This window comes from Bombus bifarius, unplaced genomic scaffold (assembly GCF_011952205.1).
Source record: "Bombus bifarius isolate JDL3187 unplaced genomic scaffold, Bbif_JDL3187 scf7180000007966, whole genome shotgun sequence".
Classification (NCBI taxonomy): Eukaryota; Metazoa; Arthropoda; class Insecta; order Hymenoptera; family Apidae; genus Bombus; species Bombus bifarius.
The window spans coordinates 5,483,642-5,508,588 of NW_022884352.1; the positions used below are offsets into that span (position 1 = coordinate 5,483,642).

At 33.5% G+C, this 24,947-nt stretch overlaps 2 protein-coding genes and 1 pseudogene across 6 annotated transcripts; 1 reads left to right on the plus strand and 2 right to left on the minus strand.

The window, feature by feature from the left end:
• Window positions 1-704: 704 nt before the first annotated feature.
• Window positions 705-2,638, plus strand: LOC117205027 (annotated as a pseudogene).
• Window positions 2,639-2,750: 112 nt separating this feature from the next.
• LOC117204973 (translin) lies at window positions 2,751-5,259 on the minus strand. Of its 2 annotated transcripts, none has more exons than XM_033442931.1 (5): window positions 5,238-5,259; window positions 3,466-3,565; window positions 3,191-3,406; window positions 3,042-3,121; window positions 2,751-2,984 (listed from the first exon to the last, which is right to left on the minus strand). In XM_033442931.1, exons 1-5 carry the CDS (start codon window positions 5,238-5,240, stop codon window positions 2,754-2,756), a joined length of 630 nt encoding a protein of 209 aa, XP_033298822.1. In that variant the 5' UTR covers window positions 5,241-5,259; the 3' UTR covers window positions 2,751-2,753. The 2 variants fall into 2 exon arrangements, with proteins under 2 accessions (XP_033298822.1, XP_033298813.1); XM_033442922.1 differs by lacking the exon at window positions 5,238-5,259 and adding an exon at window positions 3,871-4,026.
• Window positions 5,260-11,563: 6,304 nt separating this feature from the next.
• On the minus strand, window positions 11,564-24,622 carry LOC117204866 (synaptic vesicle glycoprotein 2B-like). Of its 4 annotated transcripts, none has more exons than XM_033442680.1 (11): window positions 22,928-22,950; window positions 19,694-19,976; window positions 18,367-18,514; window positions 18,112-18,292; window positions 17,706-18,027; window positions 17,449-17,607; window positions 17,290-17,378; window positions 16,884-17,048; window positions 16,695-16,814; window positions 16,234-16,617; window positions 11,564-16,144 (listed from the first exon to the last, which is right to left on the minus strand). In XM_033442680.1, the coding sequence occupies exons 1-11, from the start codon at window positions 22,933-22,935 to the stop codon at window positions 15,964-15,966; spliced, it is 2,040 nt and encodes a 679-aa protein (XP_033298571.1). In that variant the 5' UTR covers window positions 22,936-22,950; the 3' UTR covers window positions 11,564-15,963. The 4 variants fall into 4 exon arrangements, with proteins under 4 accessions (XP_033298571.1, XP_033298577.1, XP_033298587.1 ...); XM_033442686.1 differs by lacking the exon at window positions 22,928-22,950 and adding an exon at window positions 24,089-24,622 and having other exon boundaries at window positions 15,964-16,144; XM_033442696.1 differs by having other exon boundaries at window positions 15,964-16,144; window positions 22,839-23,179.
• Window positions 24,623-24,947: the final 325 nt, after the last annotated feature.

The window sequence follows — 24,947 nt, forward strand, 5'->3', positions numbered from 1 at the left end:
TTCGCGTTTCCCTTTGTTATAAGCCTCGTTCACACTCCCTTCGATTTACCAGAGTGTTCAAAACTCTATCGAATCAAATATCTTTCAAAATATTTGTCAGTCTATAATAATATCCGAATTAAATGCTACACATACATTTTAATAGTTTCCAGAAATGTATATCTCGTTTATGCGACTTATAATTGTCTGGTGGCGCCGAAATTTTTAAGGCTTTCTTAACCTATCACTCTATATTTCATAAAAACAAATCAAAGACTTTTTAATTATATGGTATCGTTAAAAAGTAAACATGAATAAATATTCGGTTACAGGTTTACAGCAAAAAATTTTATATGTGTATTTTTTAACAGTACTAAGGTTGACATTTTTTCATCGCGTTATGAAAACATAGATTAAAAAAAAAAATGGAATTAATTGCAAGATTTACATTTATATATTTGATAGTAACTTAGAAAAATTAATGGTGATAAGACTTAATTATACTTTCTGATATCATGATAGTATTTACATACATTTATGTTTTGTATTTTAAGTGACTTTAATTTGCGCACGCGTCGCGTATGCGAGGATATTTTAAATTTTAAATCTTTCACGGAGTGCAAGAATTGGAAATTAGTTGATATTATTAGATGATATTGTTTATTCTTTTTATTTACAATTTCGATATTAAAATGAAGCACATTTTAATTTAACTTAGATAAGATAGATATCTTTCTAATACATTCCAACTTTTAGTAACACAAAAAGATATTTTCGCTATTGTAATTTCCTCATGTAATGTAAACGGAAAATCGAGTTCGAAAAATTTTAACAATAATATTACTATTATATTGTGGAGACTAATAAAGTAGAAATAAAATGGAAAATGTAAATAAAAAAGTATAAGTGTTAATATCTTTCGTTTGAACGGAAACTTAGGTTAGATGTATTGGTGCAACATGTCGAAGCAACAAATCTAAAGTTAGATATTAATTCCATTAATTTGAAATCAGTTATAGCGATGGTTGATCGTAGAATATTTTATTTAATTGAAGGAATCTTTGGTTGAAGTTAAATCATATTCCCGCGTATCGACATGACGCAGAGTATTGCAATTCTTTCTGCGATTCCTAGGTTATCTTACCATCTTTGAGTTCAACTTCCAAACTTAACAATATTTGATATTTTGCCAGATATTACTTTTGACATACACTTTCTTTCATACCCGTAGAGCTCGTAATTTTTCAGCTCAAGAGACCTTTTCGCAGCAAGCACGTGTTAAAACGCACTACTACTACGATATGCTGAGTACTGTATTTGCGCATTTGGGTTTCAGATATTGGCGGAAAATCCACCCAATTTAAATTTTCAATGCATTTTTCTAATATATCTTACAACTTACGCGTAATAATTTCTTAATCTTTTATTGCAGAAGACTTAAAGATAACATTTTCTCGTGTTTTTATTCTTAGAAACATTAATTATACAATATGAACATGTCTCTTCATAGACTTACAAACTCGTCTTTTTTTTCTTTCAGATAAATTTGATACACTGTCAAAATTACAAAGAGCAGATACAGTTGTAGCTGATTGTAATTTGCTTTTACCATATACAGATAAGTTACCATCTATAAAATGGACACAAACAACATGGGCTGGTATCAAATCACTAGCTTCAAATCTGAGATAAAAAGATAAAAATTATGCAGTTGCAATTTCTCAGACAAAAGTCTAGCTTCAGCTATGTCCGAGTATGTAATTGCACATATTTTTATTTTTGAATGTGATCAGAGACAGCAATATCAAAATCAAAAAGATAAAGAGTGGATAACAGATGGGAAAATTTCTGATCACAGACTTATTTGTGATTTGTTTGGAGTATTCTACGTTTAGGAAATATTGGGAAGACAAGTAATTATATTACGAAGTGTTTTTTGTTATTAGTGGTATAAATACTAGTTAACTTTATATAAAAATATTTTTAATTTTTGAAGTTGCAAAAAAATTAAAAATGTTTGGAGCCACCATATGGGAAGTGACGAGAACACCACTTAAAGAGAACTTAAATTATCTTGATGAACATAGAACAATTGCACATTTGTCTGAAATACTCACAAATTGTGATTATATTATTAATGTTTTACCACCTACATCTAGTATTTTAGGTTTGTTAAACAGAAATATATTACAGAATTGTAAAAATCATGGCAATGTTCTTATCAATATAGGTTGAGGTAAAATAATTAAAGCGATAGATTTATTAAATGCACTTGAGCAACAATGGATTTCAAGAACTATTTTAGATGTTTTTACAGAAGAACCATTGCCAAAAGAAAGTAAATTGTGAACATTAACACAAGTAATTACATACGTACATACATTAATTAAAACTAAATCCAATTTTCTTTTACTAATATATTAGAAAATAATAGGAAATATTTTTATGCAGGTTATCATTACACCACATATCTCAGGTATAAATCGTGCTAAAGATGTAACAAAATATTTTGTTTAAAATTATCAAAGATATATTAAAAGTGCAAAATTGCAAAATATAACAAATTTACAAGATGGTTATTAAGTACTTGAATTAATAACTTAAGTATTTAACTATACATAGAATTTTGTATTAAATTTTTATATATTTTGATTCAATACAAAATTAACATAAATGTAGATAATTATTATAATTTATAAATAAAAAAACAGCTGATCCAATAATTTATTATGTATGACAGTATGTTACTTATAGGAAATATTTTTTAAAAATAATTACTTTGTATCTTCAGTAGCTGAATTTGGTTTCAAACCTCGTATACTGAGATCATAAACCACTTCTTCTACCTTTTTAGCCGCATATTTTAAGCCATCAAAACGTTTTCTTAGAGCATCATTTTTCAAATTTAAGAGTCTAAAGCCTGCACTTAGATCATTTATAAATCGTGCTATTTCTATAGGTCGATTATAATCACCACTAGTGACACTATTTATAGCAAAACGACTCTGAAATATAATATTCAAATAAGTAATTGCAACAGATGTGTTATACAATATGCTTACCAATTCTGTAGACAATTGTAATAGTCCCATTAGGTAGTCTTCTAAGTCCAAATGGAAACCATCCTCTCTATCATTACTAACTACATGTACAGTATCGAAATATATTAGATACAAATAAATGAAAGAAATTTCTTTAAACAATTACATACCTCCTAACATTTCTGCAGCAGTGTCTTTGCTAAGTAGAACTTTAATTTCTAAATATATTATTAAAGATGCTAAGAAACATAATTTTTGCGTGACAAAACGCCATTGATCATGATATTTGTAATACTGGTTTTTTGGCACGGCATCTGCAAGTCTTGTATAGTTCTTACGTACATCTTCAAACAATGCTCTTGATTTTGTACAATATTCCTGTAAAACTGCAAATAAAAAAATAATAACTACTTTGATAATTTCGTGATTCATTAAACACACATACTTGAGTTTTCTTTAAAGTTATCTTCATTATGTATGTTTTGCAATATCACCAAAATGTCCCTGGAGTTCTTTTCAAGTTCTCTTACAATAGCACGGATTTCCTTTAGCATAAAAAGAATTTTAACCATTTTTTATACATAGTATGTCCTTAATTAATTTTAAAATTCGTTATTTCAAAAAATTTAAAATGGTAAACAACAAAAAAGGGGTTAATGATCGTAACCTAAAACATGTACAGAATGAACATAAGGATAAACATGTATTTAAAAAGAAATAATCCATTTTGTTTATAACTATGAATTAATCAATAGGAATAAAATTTGTTTAAAGTAGTAGTACAATTATTTAGCATTTACGTTATCTTGTCACATAATTTCAATATTAGTAAAATATTATTAGGATATACTTCACGCAATATTTCTTCGTTGACTAGGTAAGACTGAAAAGAATTAAAGATTTCTGCTATTCTGTCACCCATATTTCTCGTTATTCCTTGCAAAATATCTTTTTAAAGACACGGTACGTTAGTATTTGGGTAAGACAGTTAACAATTCGATATATATACACACGATAGTAAACAATTCATACGATAGATGGCATCATTGTAATTATCAAATTCCAAATTTTGAAAATTTATTCGTTGTAAAATGTAAACATAGTTATAATATGCTGCTTTATACTTTCACCTTATCCTTATAAAAAAAATCTAAAATGTATACTGACACAGTATAAATAAAAACTTAATATTTATGTTTTTCTCATTTTTTCGTTAATAATGAGTAATTCCAAGAAACATCATAAATTAAATACCAGACAAGAAAATAAATTATTATTGCGGCACTCTATCAATTATTGTAGTACTGTATACATTATCACAATTTATTTCTCATATTTTGTCTGGCTACGTACTTCCATCTTCTACTAGAATTCCTTAAAAGTATATACTACATAACTTCTCCATCTTGTTCGCTAGTTGTTCGTACGAAGAATATCGAAAACTTAGAAAAGAAGAGACTAGTACTGGTATAAATATCGATATTAGTAGCATCTTACAAGGAATTTTATTCTCATTGTAAATTGAACATTCAACATGTCGATATTGTCCAGCAAGTACATGTACAAGTGTATGAATAATAATGTATCTTGTTAATTAATATAAATTCGAATCAATTAACAAGATACATTACATGAATATAGAAAAGCAAATAATCGTTTAATACGAGGATAGTATAGAGTCGCGATAGCGGTTTGCACAGGTCGGGAACCGAGTCCGTAAGCGCGCAAGCTGTAAGCTGCAAGGTCTCGCGCGGTATATAAATAGAAACCAGTAGGTCCTGCTGTGAAGTCGAGGAAGGTGGTTGGAATTCTACAGGATGCCTCTACGTAGCTCGTAGAGGATACCTCAGGGAATCTGCGGGCGTGTCATTGATCCCGATACACGCGTTCAAGTATCCGAACGAGACTGGCTTTATTGAAAAGTTCACGCCCACGTTTATGAACTCGCAAGAGCTGCGAGCTGCGATCAACTTTACTAGGAATTCCTGAATAAATCTACTTGATACAAATAACGAAAGGATTTTCTAATATTAATATTGAAAATCTCTAAATTCATTTCTACCGATGAAACGCTTAATTCTCTGAAAATTAAGCATTGCATTAAATACGAACAAAAAGCAGAAAAGCGAAACAATAACAGAAGAAGTTAGAATTTACATAGTAATGTCGAATAATTGGAGATACGTATCCATGTAAATGTCTATATGCGTTTCTCACCATTTTAAATCACCATGAAAGATTCAAAAGAGTAAATGTCCTTGTTGGTAAACGTCCTTCAAGCTTGAACATCTTCACACTTCATGTACGATATTCGAAAGTCTCAGTATTATAATACAATCAATGGCCAGGAAGTTCTACAATCTGCAAGTACCGATGCGCTCTATTAGTCTGAACTTATTATTACTTATATGAACTTACTTATGAACTTACAAAATAAATTATCGCCAAAATCTATCGCTAACTTTTTATTGAATTGTTTTGCCATTTTATCGTGTCATATTATTTTATCATATTTATGTTTTTACCAATATACACAACGCTATACACAAGTATCGAATAACAATAGCAATAAGTGCAAATTTCAAACTAATCTTTCAACCAATAAGTTGTCCACAACACGACCACCTTCTAGCAATAGTAATTGCATTTCATTTGTTAAAATGATGATTTTTGTGCCCGATATGTAAAAGAGTTTGCATCGGTGTGTATCAACACGCAAGTGCGAGCAAATGGATCGAAGAGGATCTTGTCGAGGAGAAAGGAAACGGCAAAGACGAAGAAGAAGAAGCAGAAGGCTGGTCGACGATGATCCGTTAAACTTGCATTCCTTAAGGCGCCAATCTTAATAAAATCTTGGTACCGTAGGCTATCGCAGAATTTTTGGTATTATATGCTTCGCATGTACAATTTATTTTTAGTAGTATAATCTTATCTTCCGACGGAAGATTATGCCTTAGGTGTAGTTTTGAAATACATTTTACTATAACCAATACAACGAAAAGTTTATTTCCTATTCGAGTCGAAGAAGGAATTATTAGAAAATTCTGCACACCGAATGGAATTGGATTTGACAGAACATTTTCTGATGTTAAGAAGAACATCAATTGAAATTAAAACATCCGTATACTTGGCTCGTCTCGAGTCGAGAATAAATTGCGATAATTACAGCATGATATATATATATAAGTTGTCGTGAAACGAGGTTCAGGCATTCGGCAAATTTCTCGATTAATATTCATGCCTTTTCGCGTTACTGTCACGACTGTTACACGAAGCGTAAGAGGAATCTAGTAGCTGCTCAATATTTGTACGTTAAACAGGTTTTCTTGTTCGTTTTCGTCGCGGTAATGTCAATACACTGATAGAGATACGCAAACACGAATACATCAGCAACAAAGGGAATCGTTCGATTCCTATAGCGTCCTTATCAAATACGAAACACTATTTTTAAATCATATTGCTTCCTCTTCGCTTGTGTCGTGATTACTTGTATCGTATACGATATGTAACGTGACGAAGAGAATAAAAACGTTGCATTTGTGGATCGTATTGAAATTAAGCAAGCAATATTATACAAGAGACAAACTCATTTAGAAGCCATGCGAGCCAAGCAAGCTGACTACGTCGATGTGAGCAACAGTTAATGTTCAGCATACACACGACACAAGTGAAATGCATCAGCATAAATGTCAGGGTCATCTGCATACACAGCAGACTTTCAGACATACATCGATTAAGCGTCGATGCTGTTACTAGATTAATATCTCTAGGTATTAAACTAAAGAGCTATGAAAGAATAGTACGCGATAATAAATCAAACGGATAAAAATGTAGGAATTAAAAGATAAGACAGCCTGTTTTGATTCGTACGATCACAAAAGGAGGGCTTTATATGGGTGGCGCCGTGTTAAAGAAATGCCCCCGGGCACTACCTTTTTACGTCACTGCTGGAGAATTTCCTACCCACTGGCTGATCGCCATTGCGAATCACAGTACCGGCATAATATCGAACCGTTAAGAGCCGAGAGCACAACGGAAGAATCCATGGAATCCAAATAAACGTCTGGAAATTATATCGTGTAGTCTTTGCAATATTAGAAGACATGTATCGCGAGGGGACGCGAGTCGAATAACAATCACTTAAGAAAAACCATATGCGCTGCAGCACATTTTACAACCTGCTTCCAACTTTTGACGTTAAGATCTTCCTTTTAATCATACTTCTATGTAAAGATGTACCGATGGATATTGGTATTATTCCACACGGTTGGTATCGTGTTTCCTGCGAGTTTCTTGATTGGTAATCTCTGGAATATAATATCGTTAATCTACAGCGAATAGAAAAGAATGTGAAAATTATTATTTTAAAATTGGAGAAATAAAGATTAGTAAAAATGTGACGATTACGCTGTGTATCGTACAATAGAAAAATCCTGGCACTCTCAGCCAGGCTTAAACTGGGCGAAGATTCGAATCATGGGACATCTCGTATGAATATCCTGTAATAAAATTGATATCTTTTAGGTGATATTTTTGTAAAATTAATGATCAACGGTAACTTGAGCGTTGATGTAAACGAAGGAAAATAGAAAATAAGGAATTAAGAGACAATTTTCTGTAGAAACATATCAAAGGACACCAGTACTTCGCGTTCAGACACAAGAAGCAAAACATATCGGCAGGGAACCAACAGGTTTGACTTGCCGGACTAGTTAATAAATTACCGTAGTCCGCCGCCATCTTAATCTTCCAAGTTGCAAATGAGAATTCGGAATACTGAACACCAATTGCGAAATAAAGTCTCACGATGACTGCAGGCTGGTACTATATGCAAGAGGATAAAACAGTTTCTATGTTTCGGAAGAAATATGACCATCCAATTGATCTTGTTCTATAGATTAATCAATGTCTCGTGCAATTGTTATGGAAATTGATGTTTTACGAAGAATTCACAGAATTCCTGTATGGAGAACTCATTTAAAGATTTCTGTAGTCCTAAAAGAACTTATGGATCACTGACAATTATTAAGGGAGGGTCGCACGAGCTATGTCTTGTCTAATTTTCTGTTTATCTCTATTTTGCGTGAAATTTCGATTTCCTTCGCAGCTTTAAAATCTATTCTCTGAATACCCTAAACGAAAATTGCGAACACACGGCGCATCGATACCGTAAGAAATTGATAAAATCATTAACGCCTTTAAGTTATTGTTGTTTTATGTTACATATAACTTGCGCATAATGTGCATGCATTTTTCGCGCATCTGAAACGGCCACAAATAGCATAAACATGTACATTAGCGATGCAGCTGGGTAAGTGGGTAGGCTCACGTAGTTCGTACGACCTTCATAAAAACTCGTCGATCAGAGATTGCCGGGAATGTTGAGTGAGAACTCGCCGTCTACGGGGTGGCGAATAAAAAAGTAAGCGCCTACCTTGGCAAACAAGACACCGACGCTAACTACCATGCCAAGTAAATGACAGTGCAATGATGAAGATAAAAAGCGATGCTAACTGCGCGAGGAAACGTACTATGCCGAAACAAATATGTATGTCTACGACATCGTCACGGTTGGGTCTTGCTACGAAATCTCCGTTTATAGATCGAACAGATTGAAACAAGGCCTATAATTTGTGGACACCGTTGTCCTTTGTTTCCGTTAGCGCATTGTTCCTCTCCGGACAATGTAATTCTAAAAAAAAAAAAAAAAAAGAGAAATATACAGATAGAGAAATAGTTAAGAAACGAGGAAAAACCTTTTTAACTTTTCTTCCAGCAAAACATTGAACGTTGATCGATTAAAAAAATTTATCGAACAGAAGAAAATCATGTAACTGGCGCAGCGCAGCGGTTGCATTGAAATTCACTGATATATTAAAGTTCCAGCGATTTTCCGAGGATTCAAGGTTTATGCGAGAGAAAGACGGAGACAAAGAGCAGTCCATAGGTTAAGTCCCCACCAGAGAGGCCCTGTGGAAAGATGCTGGCCGCTCTCACGTGGTTAACGCACGTAGATACATATATTATCCTGGCGCGCGCACACCTTGGCCTCCCGTGGTTCGGCGGTTAGTGGTTAGTGGGTGCACAGGTTGCCGATGTGCGCACACACTGTGCGTGTCGTCAAGGTATGCCACCGCACCGGCCAATCCGGTGCCACGTATACCAATCACCGTTTTCGTTAGCCGCTTCCTTGCACTTTACCTTTCGAGAGACACGTGAGTTTTCACTGTCTTTTCCGACTTATTGGCAGACTTCTTTCGGTCAGCATACCGATGACTGTCTTTCTTTCCGTTTCGTGTGACTGTCTGTGACGCGGCTAGTACCAGTGCAATGTGCGATGACACGCGGGAAAAGCCAGGATCGTCGGAAAGATCCTACAACGAATAAAATACATTTGCGAATATTAATCAGCGTGATGTCCACCCAAGTGGGAAATTATTACCAATTCCGTTCCATTGACGACTTTGCGTGGACACTGAGAGTGCGCAACAGCTTTGCCACGAGTGCAGTGCAGTCGACGCGTTTAATATTTACGAGTTTATACGGTGTGAAACGATACAAAGAACTCCAGTTCCAGATAAATAAGAAAGCTTTTCTTCTGGTGAACGTTCAGGATCCGGTTGAGCGACTGTGCAGGTCGTAGCCGTGACGAAACGTCGACATAGACGGTGTTTCATTTATTTCTCAGAGACGGTGATGTGGAACAGCTTCATTTCATAGCGCGCGGATGCCACAGGAGAAAGTGAAACATTCGGAAATACGAAATAACCAACCTCCCTCGATGGTCCCGACTTCGTGTGACCGCGCTAGTCGGACATTGCACGTGCGGTCGTTGAAGTCTCCACGCCTCTGCTTGGTTCTCGCATTGAAGTTTCTCGAGGACATTTCTCTCTGAAAGTGAACGAGTAATTCGATATCAGTGCGAATTGATTAGTTGATCGAATTCTTCCTGCGAATGTTGAAGTCGTACAAAAGCATTGCTGAAAGTGCTCCGATAGATTCGATATTGTTGCCTCTCTTCTTCTTGTTCTCCGTATCAATTAACAACTTGGACAACCGAAGAATAATGACTTTGGTTTATTTGTTGCATTATAAAAAAATTACATAAAATGAAACGATAATTCTATGCAGATTAATGCAAGGTGATTGAGTAAAAAGTGCGACAAGGGGAAAAGAGATTGAACGTTAAGAGACGGCTGGAGAAGAGAACGTTAAGAGACAGGAGGGAGGGGCAAAGGATAGAGAACGTGGAGGTAGAAGAAGAACAAGAAGTGAAAACATTTAAACGAAGGAGGCCTTCGTATTATTGCTACGGGAGGAGGACCTGTGTTGCGAGAGAGGCGGGAACATGCCTAACGATTTGAATACCAAATCGCTGCTCTTGTGCAATTCCTTTGCCTTTTTTTTTATTCCCTCCCAGTCCCTACGACCTCTTCACATCTACCTGCGTGCCTCGCGTATTTTTAGGCATGACACGCTTTCTTTGTGCCGTCCGGGGCACTGTTGTAAAAAGAGGTCCCTCGAAAAATCTGCGTATGCCAACAAGATTGACTTTTCCTTTATAGCCAATCGCGTGGAAAACGAAATAATAATTGGTATAATTGAATTTAAAAACAAAGTGATCAAATCTAAAAAAGGAAAATATACCTGAGAGGTTATTTTCATAAAAGAATTTATTTCAAATATGACATAACACGAAAAAGTACATAAGGAAAATTCGCGTAGCAAAATACTTACGAGATGAGGATGTGATGTTCGTTTCCACGGGACAGAGTAACTTGATTTAGCCTCTCCTAGGCTTTGTCTGTATATAAAGAACAGAGACATAGCCTAGAATAGGTTAGGTCAGGGCTCGTTCGACACGATTATCTTCGTACTACTCTTCTTATGTCGAGGACACACGCAAGGTCAAGCTCAAGGTCAATAATCGGCAGGAAATATCAAGGGAACGTTGCAGGTATAGACAATACTTCTTTGAACATTTGCATCTACTACAATCAATAATGACTTGTCTGGTTTCTAACTAATGATTACTTAAAGTATAAACTATCGTTCTGCATTATACGTTTGTCTTGTTTGTAAAAGAATAATTATTTGTACCTTATTAATTAGCCACGACGTATGATACATTTATGTGTTTTAATAATCCTCCATATTTGTTTTGTGGGAGAATCAAAAAATTATTATTAATAAAATTAATTGATAAATGACTTTCTTCAAAACTTGCCGTCGATAAAGAAGAAAATATTCTCTATACCGACATATCGATTCTTTACCTTTTTTCATCGATACAAATGGCGGATCAGCAACAACTATAGTTACAATCTCCCGCCAACTTTTGTATAATTTAAAATCGCCTGAAAAATTAAAGAAAGAATCCTCGCAATTATGAGGTAAGTAATCACTCAATAAATATGATTGAACAAATCGATGAACTTACTTCATCTGTTCCCGTCGTCTATTCTCTTATTTATTGAATTGTTGATATAATAACAAAAGAAACTTAATAAGTAGAAGGTTAACACACACATATTGGTAATAAATTCACTCCGATCGCTTCAAATATATTTTTTACTAACTTAAAAAGCTGAGCGAGTACAGGATATGATGAATTTGGATTTCCATGTTCGACTATTTTTGAATACTTCGGTCAATTCTGATAGAATTACAGTAGAATAAAAGACATACATATACATACATAGTATCTGGATACTGTCCAATTCGATTTTCGAATTGCAACTGCTCGCATCTTTTTTTCGAATACTTCCTTTATGATTCCTTTAAATAATTCTAAACATATCTATGTTCGTCGATATTATAAAAAAAATAATATTGAAGTTCTCTCGAAACTTGGTGTCCTTTTTTTAATTATGCAAGTTATGTTGATTCGAGAGATCGAATTGAATTGAAGTGCCTGAGCCATACATGACATTAATAACAATGATAATTATTATGACAGTTAATATTACGAATAATTTACTACATATTGCCATGAAATTTGCAAGAGCATGTCGATTTTTTTCTTACAAATTATATACAAATTTTTGTCGTAAAATGAGTGTTCTAAAAGTATTGCGAGATAAATATATATATATACTTTAAACTATAATTGCGACCGTTTCAACAATTGTTTTTTTTTCTTTTTTACATATGTATTGCTGTAATACCAATTAATCGATTCATTATTAATTCCGTATACGTATCTCGTACAAAGCATCGACTCATTCTATTCTATTACATTCTGTTGTTGGGTCCCTCGAAAAAAAGCTACTCAAAAAATCGCAGCCACTGTCGCAGAAACTATCAGAAATGTCTTTAAAAAATATGCAAATGACTTCTCCAACTTAGGTTCGTGTAATTTCCAAAAACAGCAATTCGAATATTACAATGTTTCGTATACAAAAGATTAAATACTTTTACTCATACTAAAAAAGGAAAGAATTGTTTCTCTTTTGTGAATGTACTAAAGCATAGAAAAAGAATAAATTTTTAATGCAATTGCTCAAATGTTTAAGGGAAAAGTTACTTCATTATTTTGAGTCTATCTTATAATTAACAGTCTCTATTAAATCGACTGAATGTTCTATATAAGTGTTCAAACAGATGTTCTAGCACGTAATACTCTCGCTACTGTTTCAAATTAATATTTCTTAATGAGTCAAGGTGTTAGCAAATAGTGTATTGTAATTTACTTTTTTTAAGTACTGGTTGCATAATTTGATGGATATTATTTTTCATTCATAATAATGACTGAAATTGTTCATATGCGACCAACAAACCAATTGTGAAAACATTAATGAGTTATGCAAAACAGGTATAGATTAAAAACGCTACATATAAATATTATAATTTGCAATTTAGTACGATGAATGTCTTTTTTGGAAAGTGAAAATAAAGATTGCAATTGTTTTATTCTGAAACAAAATCAAGTGCTTATTAAAATGTCGTAGAAATTGATAGAAAGCGCAACCAGAATTAAGTCTTGAAGAATTTGAATGTCTTCCTTTCTATCACTGGACGATATATTTATGTCTTTCTAATTAATTAAATATTACACATTTAAAGGTTAAAAAACAGTCTATGTTGTAAAAACAAACAAAAGATACGGCGATTATCAACTGATCCTTATTTTCAGTCTGTATAAAATAAAATAAGGGGATAAAATATCTAATGTAAAATATACTACCGAGTACAGAAGAAAACACTGTACACTGATGATATAATATCTCTGCATAATGTAATGCAGTAATTAAAAGACTGGATATCTTACTAATTAATTTTTCACAAAGTCAGTTCTCCATATATAATAAAATAAGGAAAACATTCGCTCATGCTTGTGCAGTTATCCAACAAGATAAAAATAATAATTATACTTAACGATACAACATTGCACTAAATATCACTCGAATAACTTTCACGAGTATTTTCCATGTTAAAACACAATCTAACGCAATTACATTGTTCGATCCGCTGATAATCAATCCGTGTACTAATAATCAATCGTATTCGCTAAAAGAAATCCTCAACTTTCAATGACTATTTAGCAGTTTCCTTGTATACGTATACCGCTATTTTACCGACTTGAAATTTCATCATTACGATTCCTGGTACACATTTCTAAATACGTTTAGTTGATAGTCTAATTAAAGCCTACGAATCTAAAGTGCTCGTTCATAAGTGATATGTCGATTAAAATATATTATCTACGGGCGATGATGAATTTAATAGTGTAGCAGTATAGATTTAATCATATGAAACCGTATGTGCTGGCAAGCTTTTTTAACAAAGATTTCTTTGGAAACCTTCTATGATAATCAGTTACAAATCTACTAACTTTGATATTATATCGCCTCAAAATCAAAGACGTTAAAAACATTTAATTCTATGAACATAAGTCTACTGTTTCAAATGCAAAAAATTATTCTATTCATACGAGTAATTAATTTTATGCACTGCAATGCCAGCACAGGCTCGTTTCACTGTCAAGTTCACAAATACAATTTGCAGAAGTAGGAACGAGCAGCAATACTTGTAGACACTAAAATTACCACGTTGTTGCTTCGTGATAAAAGATAGGATTGTTATACGAAAACTTGTGCGAGTAATAAAACAATTTTAATTTGCGCACGTTTCTACTTCTTGTTAAATGACGATATAGCCATAGCGCTTGATTCATAACATTAACATCTTTTTTTTTGGTGTTTTTAAATTAGATGCCAACAATTTGATATGAAAAATTCACTAACCATGATGGGACGTAGATTTTTATATGATTAAGTTTGCCAACAGCAGTTTGTATTTATCTCACTAATAAACTTCCTTAAATATTTAGTAATATATTTTAAGTTTCGATAAGATTGAGATATCTCAATAGTGATAAAACTTATTTTATGTTCTTATTGCCTAAAAATAGTTATCCGTTCTGAGGAACCAGTATTTTTTTCAGCTTTGGCATGTCATCACGGTCGTTCTCCCGCAATGACAGTAAAATTCTAGCCAAGTATTTGCAAAATGTAATTAGCGATCTTTACAATTAAGATGATATCAGTGTACATTCATGATTTTGTAGAAAATAATGTCATCTACTTCGGTTACAAGTGTTAGAAAGATTGACGCATTTTTCTTTTTATAGTTTATTCGTATTTTGTAAGCTTAAAGATGATTAAAAGTTGACTAGAGGCGATAATCTCTCGGATTTATAATAAACGAAGCTAAAGCTTCTATCTCTCGAGTTCAAAGTCTTCAGTTTGAGGGAATTTAAGATTCGAACGGCAGCATTTACATGAATTACATGGATAATGCCTCTTAGCCGAGTCTAGCGTCTAGAGTGAATGTAAGCTGCTTGATCTTGTTGAAAAGCAAAAGTACCGAATATGTCTTTCTTCGATTATTTTCCCTTTACAGTAGAAAGAATTTAATATTATTTAATTCGAGGTTCCCTATCTACCTCCTTAGAATATATATGTATACATATATATTTAATTTCTCAAATGGCAAAAGCGTATACAGCAATAGTAAATATAAAAATTTCCACGATACTGTCCTTGGCAAACTTTCTCGATCGAATTGCTTAGAATGTAATAATTTTGGGATCATGCATAATCTCTCTAATCTAATTATAAACAAAAGTAAGATCTATGCACTATGAATAACATTCCATATTTTTCTATTCTGAATATTCAAATGCATTTTTAGTAAGCAAAATTATTTAGTGTTTAATTTTCTTGTTATGTGTTGACGTATCAGTATGGATGACAACTTCCACTCTTAACATCCATTACAATTGACACGTTTCATGGCTATTGCCTTATTAAAATAGCTTTATAAACATATGTGCATCTTACGACTTCTTTTCTATAGAAAATGAGTCGTATAATGGCTTTGAAATTAGATGGAGTGAAATCTCGGAATACAAGATCTACATGAGGTTTCATGTAACATGATTTAAATATTAAATCTCCGTACGTCCTTTGTCTTTTTTCCTAAGATCTTTCTGCTATAACAATAACCTTTGTCATCGCTTAAAACACATGTATTAAAATCTTGTAGAAAGTCCATATCCTAGCATACGAGACGGCTACTCTTTAACATCTGTGCGCTTTAAATACTCAAATATTTGTGTAAACCACGATTTATCGTTCCATTTACTAGTTTAGGATATGTCACTTTGTACGAAGGCGCACTTCGAAAGAAAAGCATTAGTTGTTAAATTTGCAAATTCAAAAGTTTGCACTTGTCCAGGACGTTTCACCTTATATAATTTTCGTCCAAGCGTTTCTGATAGAAACCGAACTTTTGGATTTCATAACGAATCACGAGATTTTCCGTATCATGTGAAAATATTGAATAAAAACATTAGCGCAGTTCACAAGTGATCCATTAAAATACAAATTAAAAACGTCTTTTATACGGCATCTGCGTTTTTCCCACTTACTCGCAATCCTTATAAAAAAACTGTATGCGTGTGAGGCAATTTGAATGTTGCGACACTAGCTACTAATAACGGTAATGCAGTTAACAGTGCAGGCGCAACTAGAGGTGCGCCAACTAAAGTTTTATAAGATGTAGTTCCTATTAAACCACATAGCCTTATAACACCTGCTATAAAACCGAAACCAGTACACCTATAAAATCGATATATCTTACTATTAGTTCATTTTTTATTTAAATATATATTTTATTTGAATGAAATAATAATCAAAACGAAATTTACCTTAAATGAGTAGGGAAGCTCTCAACTGTAACCAAGGTAAGAGACGTCCAAGCAATAGCAAACACTGCCATAAAACCACCTTCGAAGCCAAGCACTGCAGAACTATTTGTGCCCACTAGAATTAAACACAGAGTAGCTACTGATGAGAGGAATAATGAAATACCAATCATTTTTGGCCGTTCAAGCACAGTGAGTGCTAATCCTGCTAAAACAGCAGCAGGCACGAAGGCCAATTGAGCAACGAGATGACCATGTAAAGCTTCTTCTATGTAAATGTTATAATCCAAATCGAGAGTCGGGCAGGGACCGCTTAAACTTAATTCCGTATTATTTTCCAACTTACATCTCGTAAAGACTTGTGCGGATAGATCTGTATCTACAAATCTAAAAGCCATAGACAATCATTATTTTATATCAAGAAAGGAGTACTGTTGTTAAATAGTAACATTCTGAATACATACTTCGAGTGTACAATAACACTGTCTGTAAAATGAGTTTTACTAGACTTTATGCTACTGAATTCTACAGATTGAAAAGTACAGTTATCGAAATCTACGTGACTGAATACCATTTTCGTGAATCTGAAACACAAATGCTCATATACAATTTAGTTCAGTATTATTTCACAAACTTTTTTCATAACTACTTACTTGCAATTTAAAAATGTCGAATCTTTGTATTGACAATTCTCTAAAGAGCCATTGAATGTTTGATTTTTATATTCTTTCCCGAAAATTTTTATTGTGTGAGCTTTATATTCCGTGGCGCGTATAAGTTTGAGATACTCAGGACACCACACCATAAGGCCATATAGTCTAAAGTAATCATGACATTGTAGTATCGTAGTATGATATTGTAAACAAGTGGTTGCTGAGGTGCGAATTATAAACAAGCGGTTGCTGAGCATGTGCGTAGAGGGGTTAAGACAAGAGATATGGGGCTAAGACAAAAGACAAGGGGGTTGCTAGGGGATGATAAACGAATTAACAGCAGTATTTACGATACTACAATATTATAAAACAAACAATTACTGACATGTTTAATGAAACTACATACCCGAATGATACAGTTGACCAAATAATTATAAGCACTATCGTGACGCGCAAATGAGGTGATACAAATAATTCCAGGAAGGAATTCCAAAACTAGAAATTCAATAAAAATTAATATTAGTTTCCAAAGATGTAAGATAAAAAAATATACAGATATTCATACCACTTCAATAGAATAAATTATATCAGCCAAAACACTAGTATGATTAGTAGGAGATGGAGGTGCCAAACCACGAGGCCTTTTAGTTGGAAGCTCTAATTCAGAAAGTTGATATTGTGCACCTGTTGCACCTTTCCGCGTGGTATTCTTTTTGTATATTTTCTAAAAAAATGCATCAGTTTCAATCAACTTTTTTATCTTATTACATTGCTTATCTCTTATTACATATACCTATTTTATACATAGATATAAAAAAATACCTGGTAAACCATCATTGCTTCTACATCTCTGCCTGCTTCTACCAAATATCTTGTACTTTCTGGTAGGAAAATGAGCCCGATAGTAGAGCATAATGCGGGTAAACAACAAAGTAAAAGGAAGCGATGCCAAGCACTGAAGTGTTCTTTGTTTTCAAGAACTACCATTTCTCCAGTTGTAGGAACCACTGCCCATGCTAGAAGAGCTGCATATACACCTCCCAGTGCTCCTGCTGCCACTAATAAACCAATCCATCTACTCCTGCTTAATCTTGGACAACATTCTGCTAGATATGCAAATGCTAGTGGTAAAGATCCCCCTACTCTGTAGTGAAATAAGATATACAGTTCATTTCAAATAATCTTAAAGTACACCTAAATAAAAAAAAAAAAGATAGGAATTCCTTACCCAATTGCGGAACAAAATCTAGCACACATAAATGTTCCATAAGTTGGCATAAAAGTGGCTACACCACTAAATAAAGCATGAACAGACATTGCAGACAATAAAGATCTGCGTCTACCAATCCTGTCTCCTAAGCCACCCCAAAATAATCCTCCTAGTGCAAGGCCCATTAATGTAATATTGCCTAAAATAAAAAGATGTGAGGATATTTATCTAGAAGCACATACATTGTAAGAAGGGGTAAAAATAAAAACTAACTGAGCCATCCTTTTTCATTATCTTCAATACATAGTTCAACCTCTGCACTTGGCAAAATATATGGTACAACAAAAAATTCTACAGTATCTGCTGCAAGACTCAAGCCTGTGCACAGAGCAGCCAATACTTGGAAGTAACCAACACCAGCCTGAAAAACAATTAACATTTTAGTAGTTAATTATACAGGAATGACACAAATGACAATATATAAATATTACTAAACAATGTACGATACAATAAATAGGCAGTTATTTTGTACTATTGTTTATTAAATTCATTTGAATAACATAAATAATATATAAATTGAAATATCTACAATTGATTAAAATATAGGTGTAACCTCCAAATAAATTATGGAAAACAAATGTATTTACTGGGAAATCATTCAGATAGCCCGGTATCTCTTTCGACTCATATTTTGTCTTTACAATCGATTCATCTAAAACTTCATCCATGTTGAAACTCTAAAAAAGTTTTAAACACTGGCAGTGAAAGGGTAATTAAACAGCTAAAGAAATTAACTTGGCTAAAAAGGACGCCATTTACTATAGGTTATGTTTTTGTTGTTCGATTAACCAAAGTTTAATATTTTATTTCGATATGTCGAAAAAGATGCAGCAGCCAATGTACATACAGATTTCAAATTTGTATGAGCTCATTGGCCTGTAACTACGCTTCGTACTTTGGAAAAAATATTCTAAAAATTGATTAATCGATAATCGATGCTTCGATATCTTTCGATAATCGCAATATGCTTACGATTGTAATTCAAATTTTAGTTACGTAGAAGTTTCCAGAGCAATTGGTGGCGAAACTCTTCGAACTTCGTGATTTTTTATTAATTCTATCGCTTACAATATGGATAAGATTGCTTGCTATCGTTAATACGTGAAGTGAAGTGTGAACACAGCGCTAATTTAATATTGTACGAACAAAATTGCATTAAATGTCTTGTAATTGGAGATAGACACTCTAAGATTATGAATCAGTGATGCAACTTATCTATCATAGATTCTTCTTTCTCGAGAAAGAAGGCTTTAAAACGAGAATTTAATAAAAAATTGTATAATCAACATAACGTTCACTCGAAATGATTTCGATTTTTCATTTCAACATAGACGCTATTATCCAACTATGATTCTCGAATTGTTATATTTCCTTCAAGGACTTTACGATAATATCGAAACAAGATCGATATTAATCATGAAAAAATACGGTTAACATAAATCTGATTCGATAAACGTTAAAGGATAAGTTCACAATGTTCGAACAACGAATTATTCAAAGTAATGTAAATGAGAAAAAGTGGAAGTAAAATCGTATATACCTGTTTGATAGCGTCTTCGTGAAACTGTGCTAAAAGCGTTGCATCGGTGGTTGAGTCAATGAGATCATGCTCAGCAGAATCGGCTGAACCCGCGTTCGCACCTGCGGTGTTAGTATTCGTCGATTGAGACGTCATCTCCTCAGTGTATAATCCTCCTCTACTGGTCAACGTGCGTTCTCCAGTTCCGGATATCGTGCCACCGCTGGAAGATGCGGGTCCACCCCCGCTGCCAACGAGCCACTGGCTTTCCTCCTCCGACGAGGGCATCACTGCCACAAACCATCTGCAACATCGTCAACGGCCTATTACTTCACGTAAACAACAACAAACGTATGAATTTATTATAGCATTTATTACAAGTTTTTAGATTACTTTCGACTGATTTCGGTATTTATAAACATAAATGAAGAAATGGAATTTAAGCAGAAAATTTCAGATAAATACTATGTTTTAGATATTTTTATATGTTATGTGCATTCTATACATTTTGCATTGAAAGTTTTCTGTAAATGCATAGACATTAGCAGTTTATCTAGATTACCATTAACATTAGATTTATCAGCGACTAAAGTATAAAACTTGTACCAAAAGGTTATAATGAAATGAACACTGTTAGAACTGCATTAGAACACCTATTGGTGTTTAGTAATAATTGAATGTTTTTCACTCGTTGAATTTTTCAATTTCATTTTCAATGAATTTAAACAATAGGTATCCTAATACTTATGACCACAAGTCTGCATGAAAAAATACAAATAACGCAAGGGAAACACATTTACCTATATACTTAATAAATATCATGAAAAGTCCTTAAAAATTATTGTCGCAAATCTATAAAATTACTACGAAAAATCACTACATATTAGTACTATTATTAACGTCGAAAATAGTTGTCCTGGTGTTCTTTTTAAAATTAATTATTAACAATCCTATAGAATATGGAGGACCTCCTCTTTCTTCTGAAAAACACGTTAATGCATACAGGAATGAGATACTACAACTTTCACAGTTTCATAATGCTAAAAGGGTGTTCGCCTGACGTAAAGAAAGGCTTTCGAAGACGTTAGAAAAATCTTATTTATACGTAATAATGTTGATCCTGCGTCAATGATGACGACGTCATTAAAGGTCGGCATCGAAGCATGCATTTTTCGTAGGCATTTATTATCACGGTTAGACGGGTTCGGAACGTGTCATCAAACACATACGTCGACACGCTAATTTATCGATTCGTGTTCACTCATACAAGTCGATCAGATGCACGCCTACGAATAACGCTCGCTGATAGGGTCTGCACTGCACGTAGCTTTATTTAAATATACACAACTACACATGTCAACCTTGCATCAACGTCGACGAGGTGGGCATTGTTAACTATAATGGAGTCTACGTTTCCGCAACCTTTTGTATCTCTTCTTTGACATTTTTCTCGCTTTTTTCCCCCTTATCTCTTTTTTCCAGCACAGCGATATATCTCCCCTACCACGCGTTTACTTCTCCTTCTCTTATTTTCATTCACTTTCCCCGCCGATAGATGATTAATTGATAGAAACAAAAAGAGGGAAACATTTGGCAAAATCTGCGAGTGTAGAAATTTGAATGTATGGAATATCAATACGTATTTTTGATTTTAGTATAGTCGAGGGATTTAAAAAAGAAGGTAATCCTATAAGTGACGAACGAACGAAGGATCGAACATTGTGGAGAATTAAATAATTAAAAAATTAAAACTAAGTAAATTAAACTAACTAAAATTAAAATTAAGTAACGTGAAGAATGTAAACAAGGTAACTTAATTTATAGCAACGATGTGCAATTAAATATCATTTTGTAGAATCAGATGCTTTAGATATGAAAAGATGTTCCATAATTGAGTACTTTTAGTACTTCATTTCACTGAAGTAGAAGAAAATGTTGTTAAAAACTTTGGAATTTCCTTTCGTACAACTACGATATTAAAATCAAAGCTCGATAATACCATGTGGACTTAAAAAAATCACACGTTACATTTATAGCTACATTTATATCATTTTCCAACTGAATTATTTTTAGTGGTTCTACAAATCGAGACAGTTGAAATATTCATACGCGTATATAGATCTAATCGTCTATAACTTCCATCGTTGAAACTTACATAGGACATAAATTTATAATTTTCGTTGATCGTGCTACATCGTGTTCAGACATGGAACAATCACGTAATAAACGTCAATGAGAATACGGAATATGTATAATACACGCGATATTTGTTCGTTCTCCTATACTTAATCGTTCGAAATTTATCAGATAATAGCATTCTTTTATACCTTTGATACCGTATGTTTGGTGCTTATTAAACATCTAGCAAGTTACAATTATCACGAGAAAATATTCCTATTACGAAATTCTATGTAATAAAACGTTCGATGCAGTAGGAAGTTAACGAACACTACTTGTCAATCAAATTACGAAATGTTCGAGAAAGGTAAATATTTGTCAACACTTTCATGATAAAACAAGCCATATCTATCTATACGTACGTTCAACTTACATACCGTGTGTGAATTGCATAAAAACGAAACAGATACAAGGATTTCAAACAAATTAAGAGACACATCTGAAAATTCTTCTTTTAATTCCTTTATGCTCTGTTGCGTGTGCTTAATACTGTACTTTAATAAATAATCAATCAACGATCGATGTATTTGTCTTCGGTAAAACTGATTTTAAACGCAAGTGTATTACAAAACCATCCGAAACAATTTATTTCTACCACCAACAATTAGTAAACAATTTTCCCCACAGGCCATTAATTATTTATTAATTAAACGATAAATGTATTTGCGCTCGGTAAAACAGCTTTTAAATTTTGATATATTCTTTATGAAACAAGCTCCTCCAAGATTCATAATGCGAAACAAGATTCTTCGCAAGCTATTAGTTATTAAGTAACTAAACGACAAGTGTATTTGTCTTTGTTAAAACTAATTTTAAATTCAATGAATTACTTCTTCTTCGAAAACCTCCTTGAAAACGAATATTTCTAAGATGAATAATTAATAAAAATGCAATTTTTCTCTGGCATATTTCTAAAAACATTCGCTTCTAATTGGCCTCTAAAAGAAAAATGTAAAACTTTGTTAAATGAAACGTTCGATTTCCTCACCGATGAAGAAAATATGGAAAAGCTCCTTCTCTTTTTTGAAATCCTAGATTAGATCGTAAGCCCCTTTGTTACATGACATGCACACGTACATACGCATATATTTTCTGCTGAACGGACTAATGTCATCCAAATGTTTCCTAACACGAATTCTAGCAGTGTAAGATCGACTGTTACGATTACGCGAATATCGTGTTGGTTCCCAACGGATAGGAAACAGAAGCCGTGGCCGTCTGGCGACGTATTCCAACCAGCACTCGTTGAATTTCTGTAGCACTTATGACGCATGACAGAAAATTTCGCGAATCTCGTCGGATATCGCGCGGCCAGTCTCTGACTGCTGTAAGCACCCTACTCGGTTTGCTTTAATATTCGCATGGATACGTCGTCGTCCGTGCGCAACATACATAAATTGCCATGATACGCACAGAGATAAATATGTCGACAGTAATCGTATTTAATTGGTGATTAGGGGATACAGCGAGTCAGAAATTTACTCGCACAAATCCAAAATAGTGGGAAAATTATTGTTATGATTATCACAAATTAGTAAATAGTCTACCTGAAGAGTTAGATTTAAGAATGATTGAGAACTGAGAAATGGTGTAATAGGTTTGATATTTGATTCCACTGTGTTTCTTTCGGTCATTTTAGACCCAATTATACGTTTCTGGCATAAACACGATATCTTCACACAATGTGTGACAAAAGTCTTATTGTTATGCATAATTTCTCGTTTTAGGAATTTAAACATTGCCAATTCTTTTTGTTTACTCAAATGAGATCAGAGATGATTATTTAGGAAACAATAGTAAGATCAATACTAAATAGAAAAAAAAACGGTGAAGTTGTAAGACAAAAAGTGTATTTTAGCAAACATTCATTTTATCAGAGTAATAACTTTTATAAAGCGTACCAACGATTTTACGACGTGGAAATAGGTATAAAATTATTATAACACGTTTCTCTGTTTGTTGTCTCACAATCAGAGTCAAATTACTATATTTCCAAATAAGGAAACGTATTATGTATGCCCAAGTATTGAAATCTCTTTTGTTTTCTTATTATTTTCTACACTTTTGTAACATTCTCGAATAATTTTGTAACTCACTGTACGTGTACAGTGTACAGAATTCGCGATGTATATTTTTTGTCATGCATGTCTACGTATGTAAATTTCAATGAGAACCCGACTAGGTGTTCGTACATTAAAATAACTCATTTCAACGGTGTAGCACTCTTTGTCGTATTACCTGGTTAATAGAAGATTTCCGCGAAATTTAACTCCTTCCGCACGTTCCTTTTACCGGCTAGTTTCTCCATCACTCGATTTCCTAACCGCTGTGCAACGACAATTAACACGGATGACATTGAATCCAAAACATTGGTCGTTGATCGTCCACTTATCGATTTTACATAAGATCAAACCAATTGTTCATTCGTTAAAGACGATGGACCTGCGATATACACTCGCTTTACGGTTGCACGATAAAATATTCGTAGGTTTGAAATGGAAGCCGCTATCGGTATTTTTGTATCAGTTGTCTCTGAAGAAACTGTGACAACAGCTGTTTACCGCGTATACCACAACATTATGCGTGTAAAGTACGATTCCTCGTCATGTTCGTATCACTGTATAGTACGATGATGTGTCCTAGGAACGTCCTGATACCAAACGGTGGTTGAAATAATATTAGTGTCTAATTCGAGTTTCATTTAGTTCAAAATGGATCACTTGCACGAATTCGACTGACTGTAATTCAATTACAATCTGGTAGTATTTGATTAATGTAGCATTGCCTCGGCCACTGATATTAGCTCTATTTCTCCCACAGGAAAAAATTCACGTTAATTTAATCTTTTGAATCTATAATTAATTATGAAAAATCCACACTTTTATATTATGTTTGTGAATTTATAAAAAAATCATGTTACGTTAAAAACCTCCGTTTTTTTGCGCGCGACGTTTATGTCTTAGAAATCAATGATAGGACGGCAAGTCGCTGATACGAGAACCCCTCGAACCTTTCTCGCGATAATGATTCGTTTTACAACTTTAATATCCCGTTTAATATCCCGTTAGAATGGTTTCGTAATATTTGCATCCTGGTG

Coding starts and splice junctions, on each gene's coding strand:
- LOC117204973 (XM_033442922.1), bottom strand. CDS start 3,942: ATGGGTGACAGAATAGCAGAAATCTTTAATTCTTTTCAGTCTTACCTA. Junction 3,407..3,465: donor TAACTTTAAAGAAAACTCAA/GTATGTGTGTTT, acceptor TTTTATTTGCAG/TTTTACAGGAATATTGTACA. Junction 3,122..3,190: donor TGCTGCAGAAATGTTAGGAG/GTATGTAATTGT, acceptor CTGTACATGTAG/TTAGTAATGATAGAGAGGAT.
- LOC117204866 (XM_033442680.1), bottom strand. Junction 18,515..19,693: donor ACGAAGACGCTATCAAACAG/GTATATACGATT, acceptor ATTGTTTTTCAG/GCTGGTGTTGGTTACTTCCA. Junction 16,618..16,694: donor AGTGTTATTGTACACTCGAA/GTATGTATTCAG, acceptor TATGGCTTTTAG/ATTTGTAGATACAGATCTAT.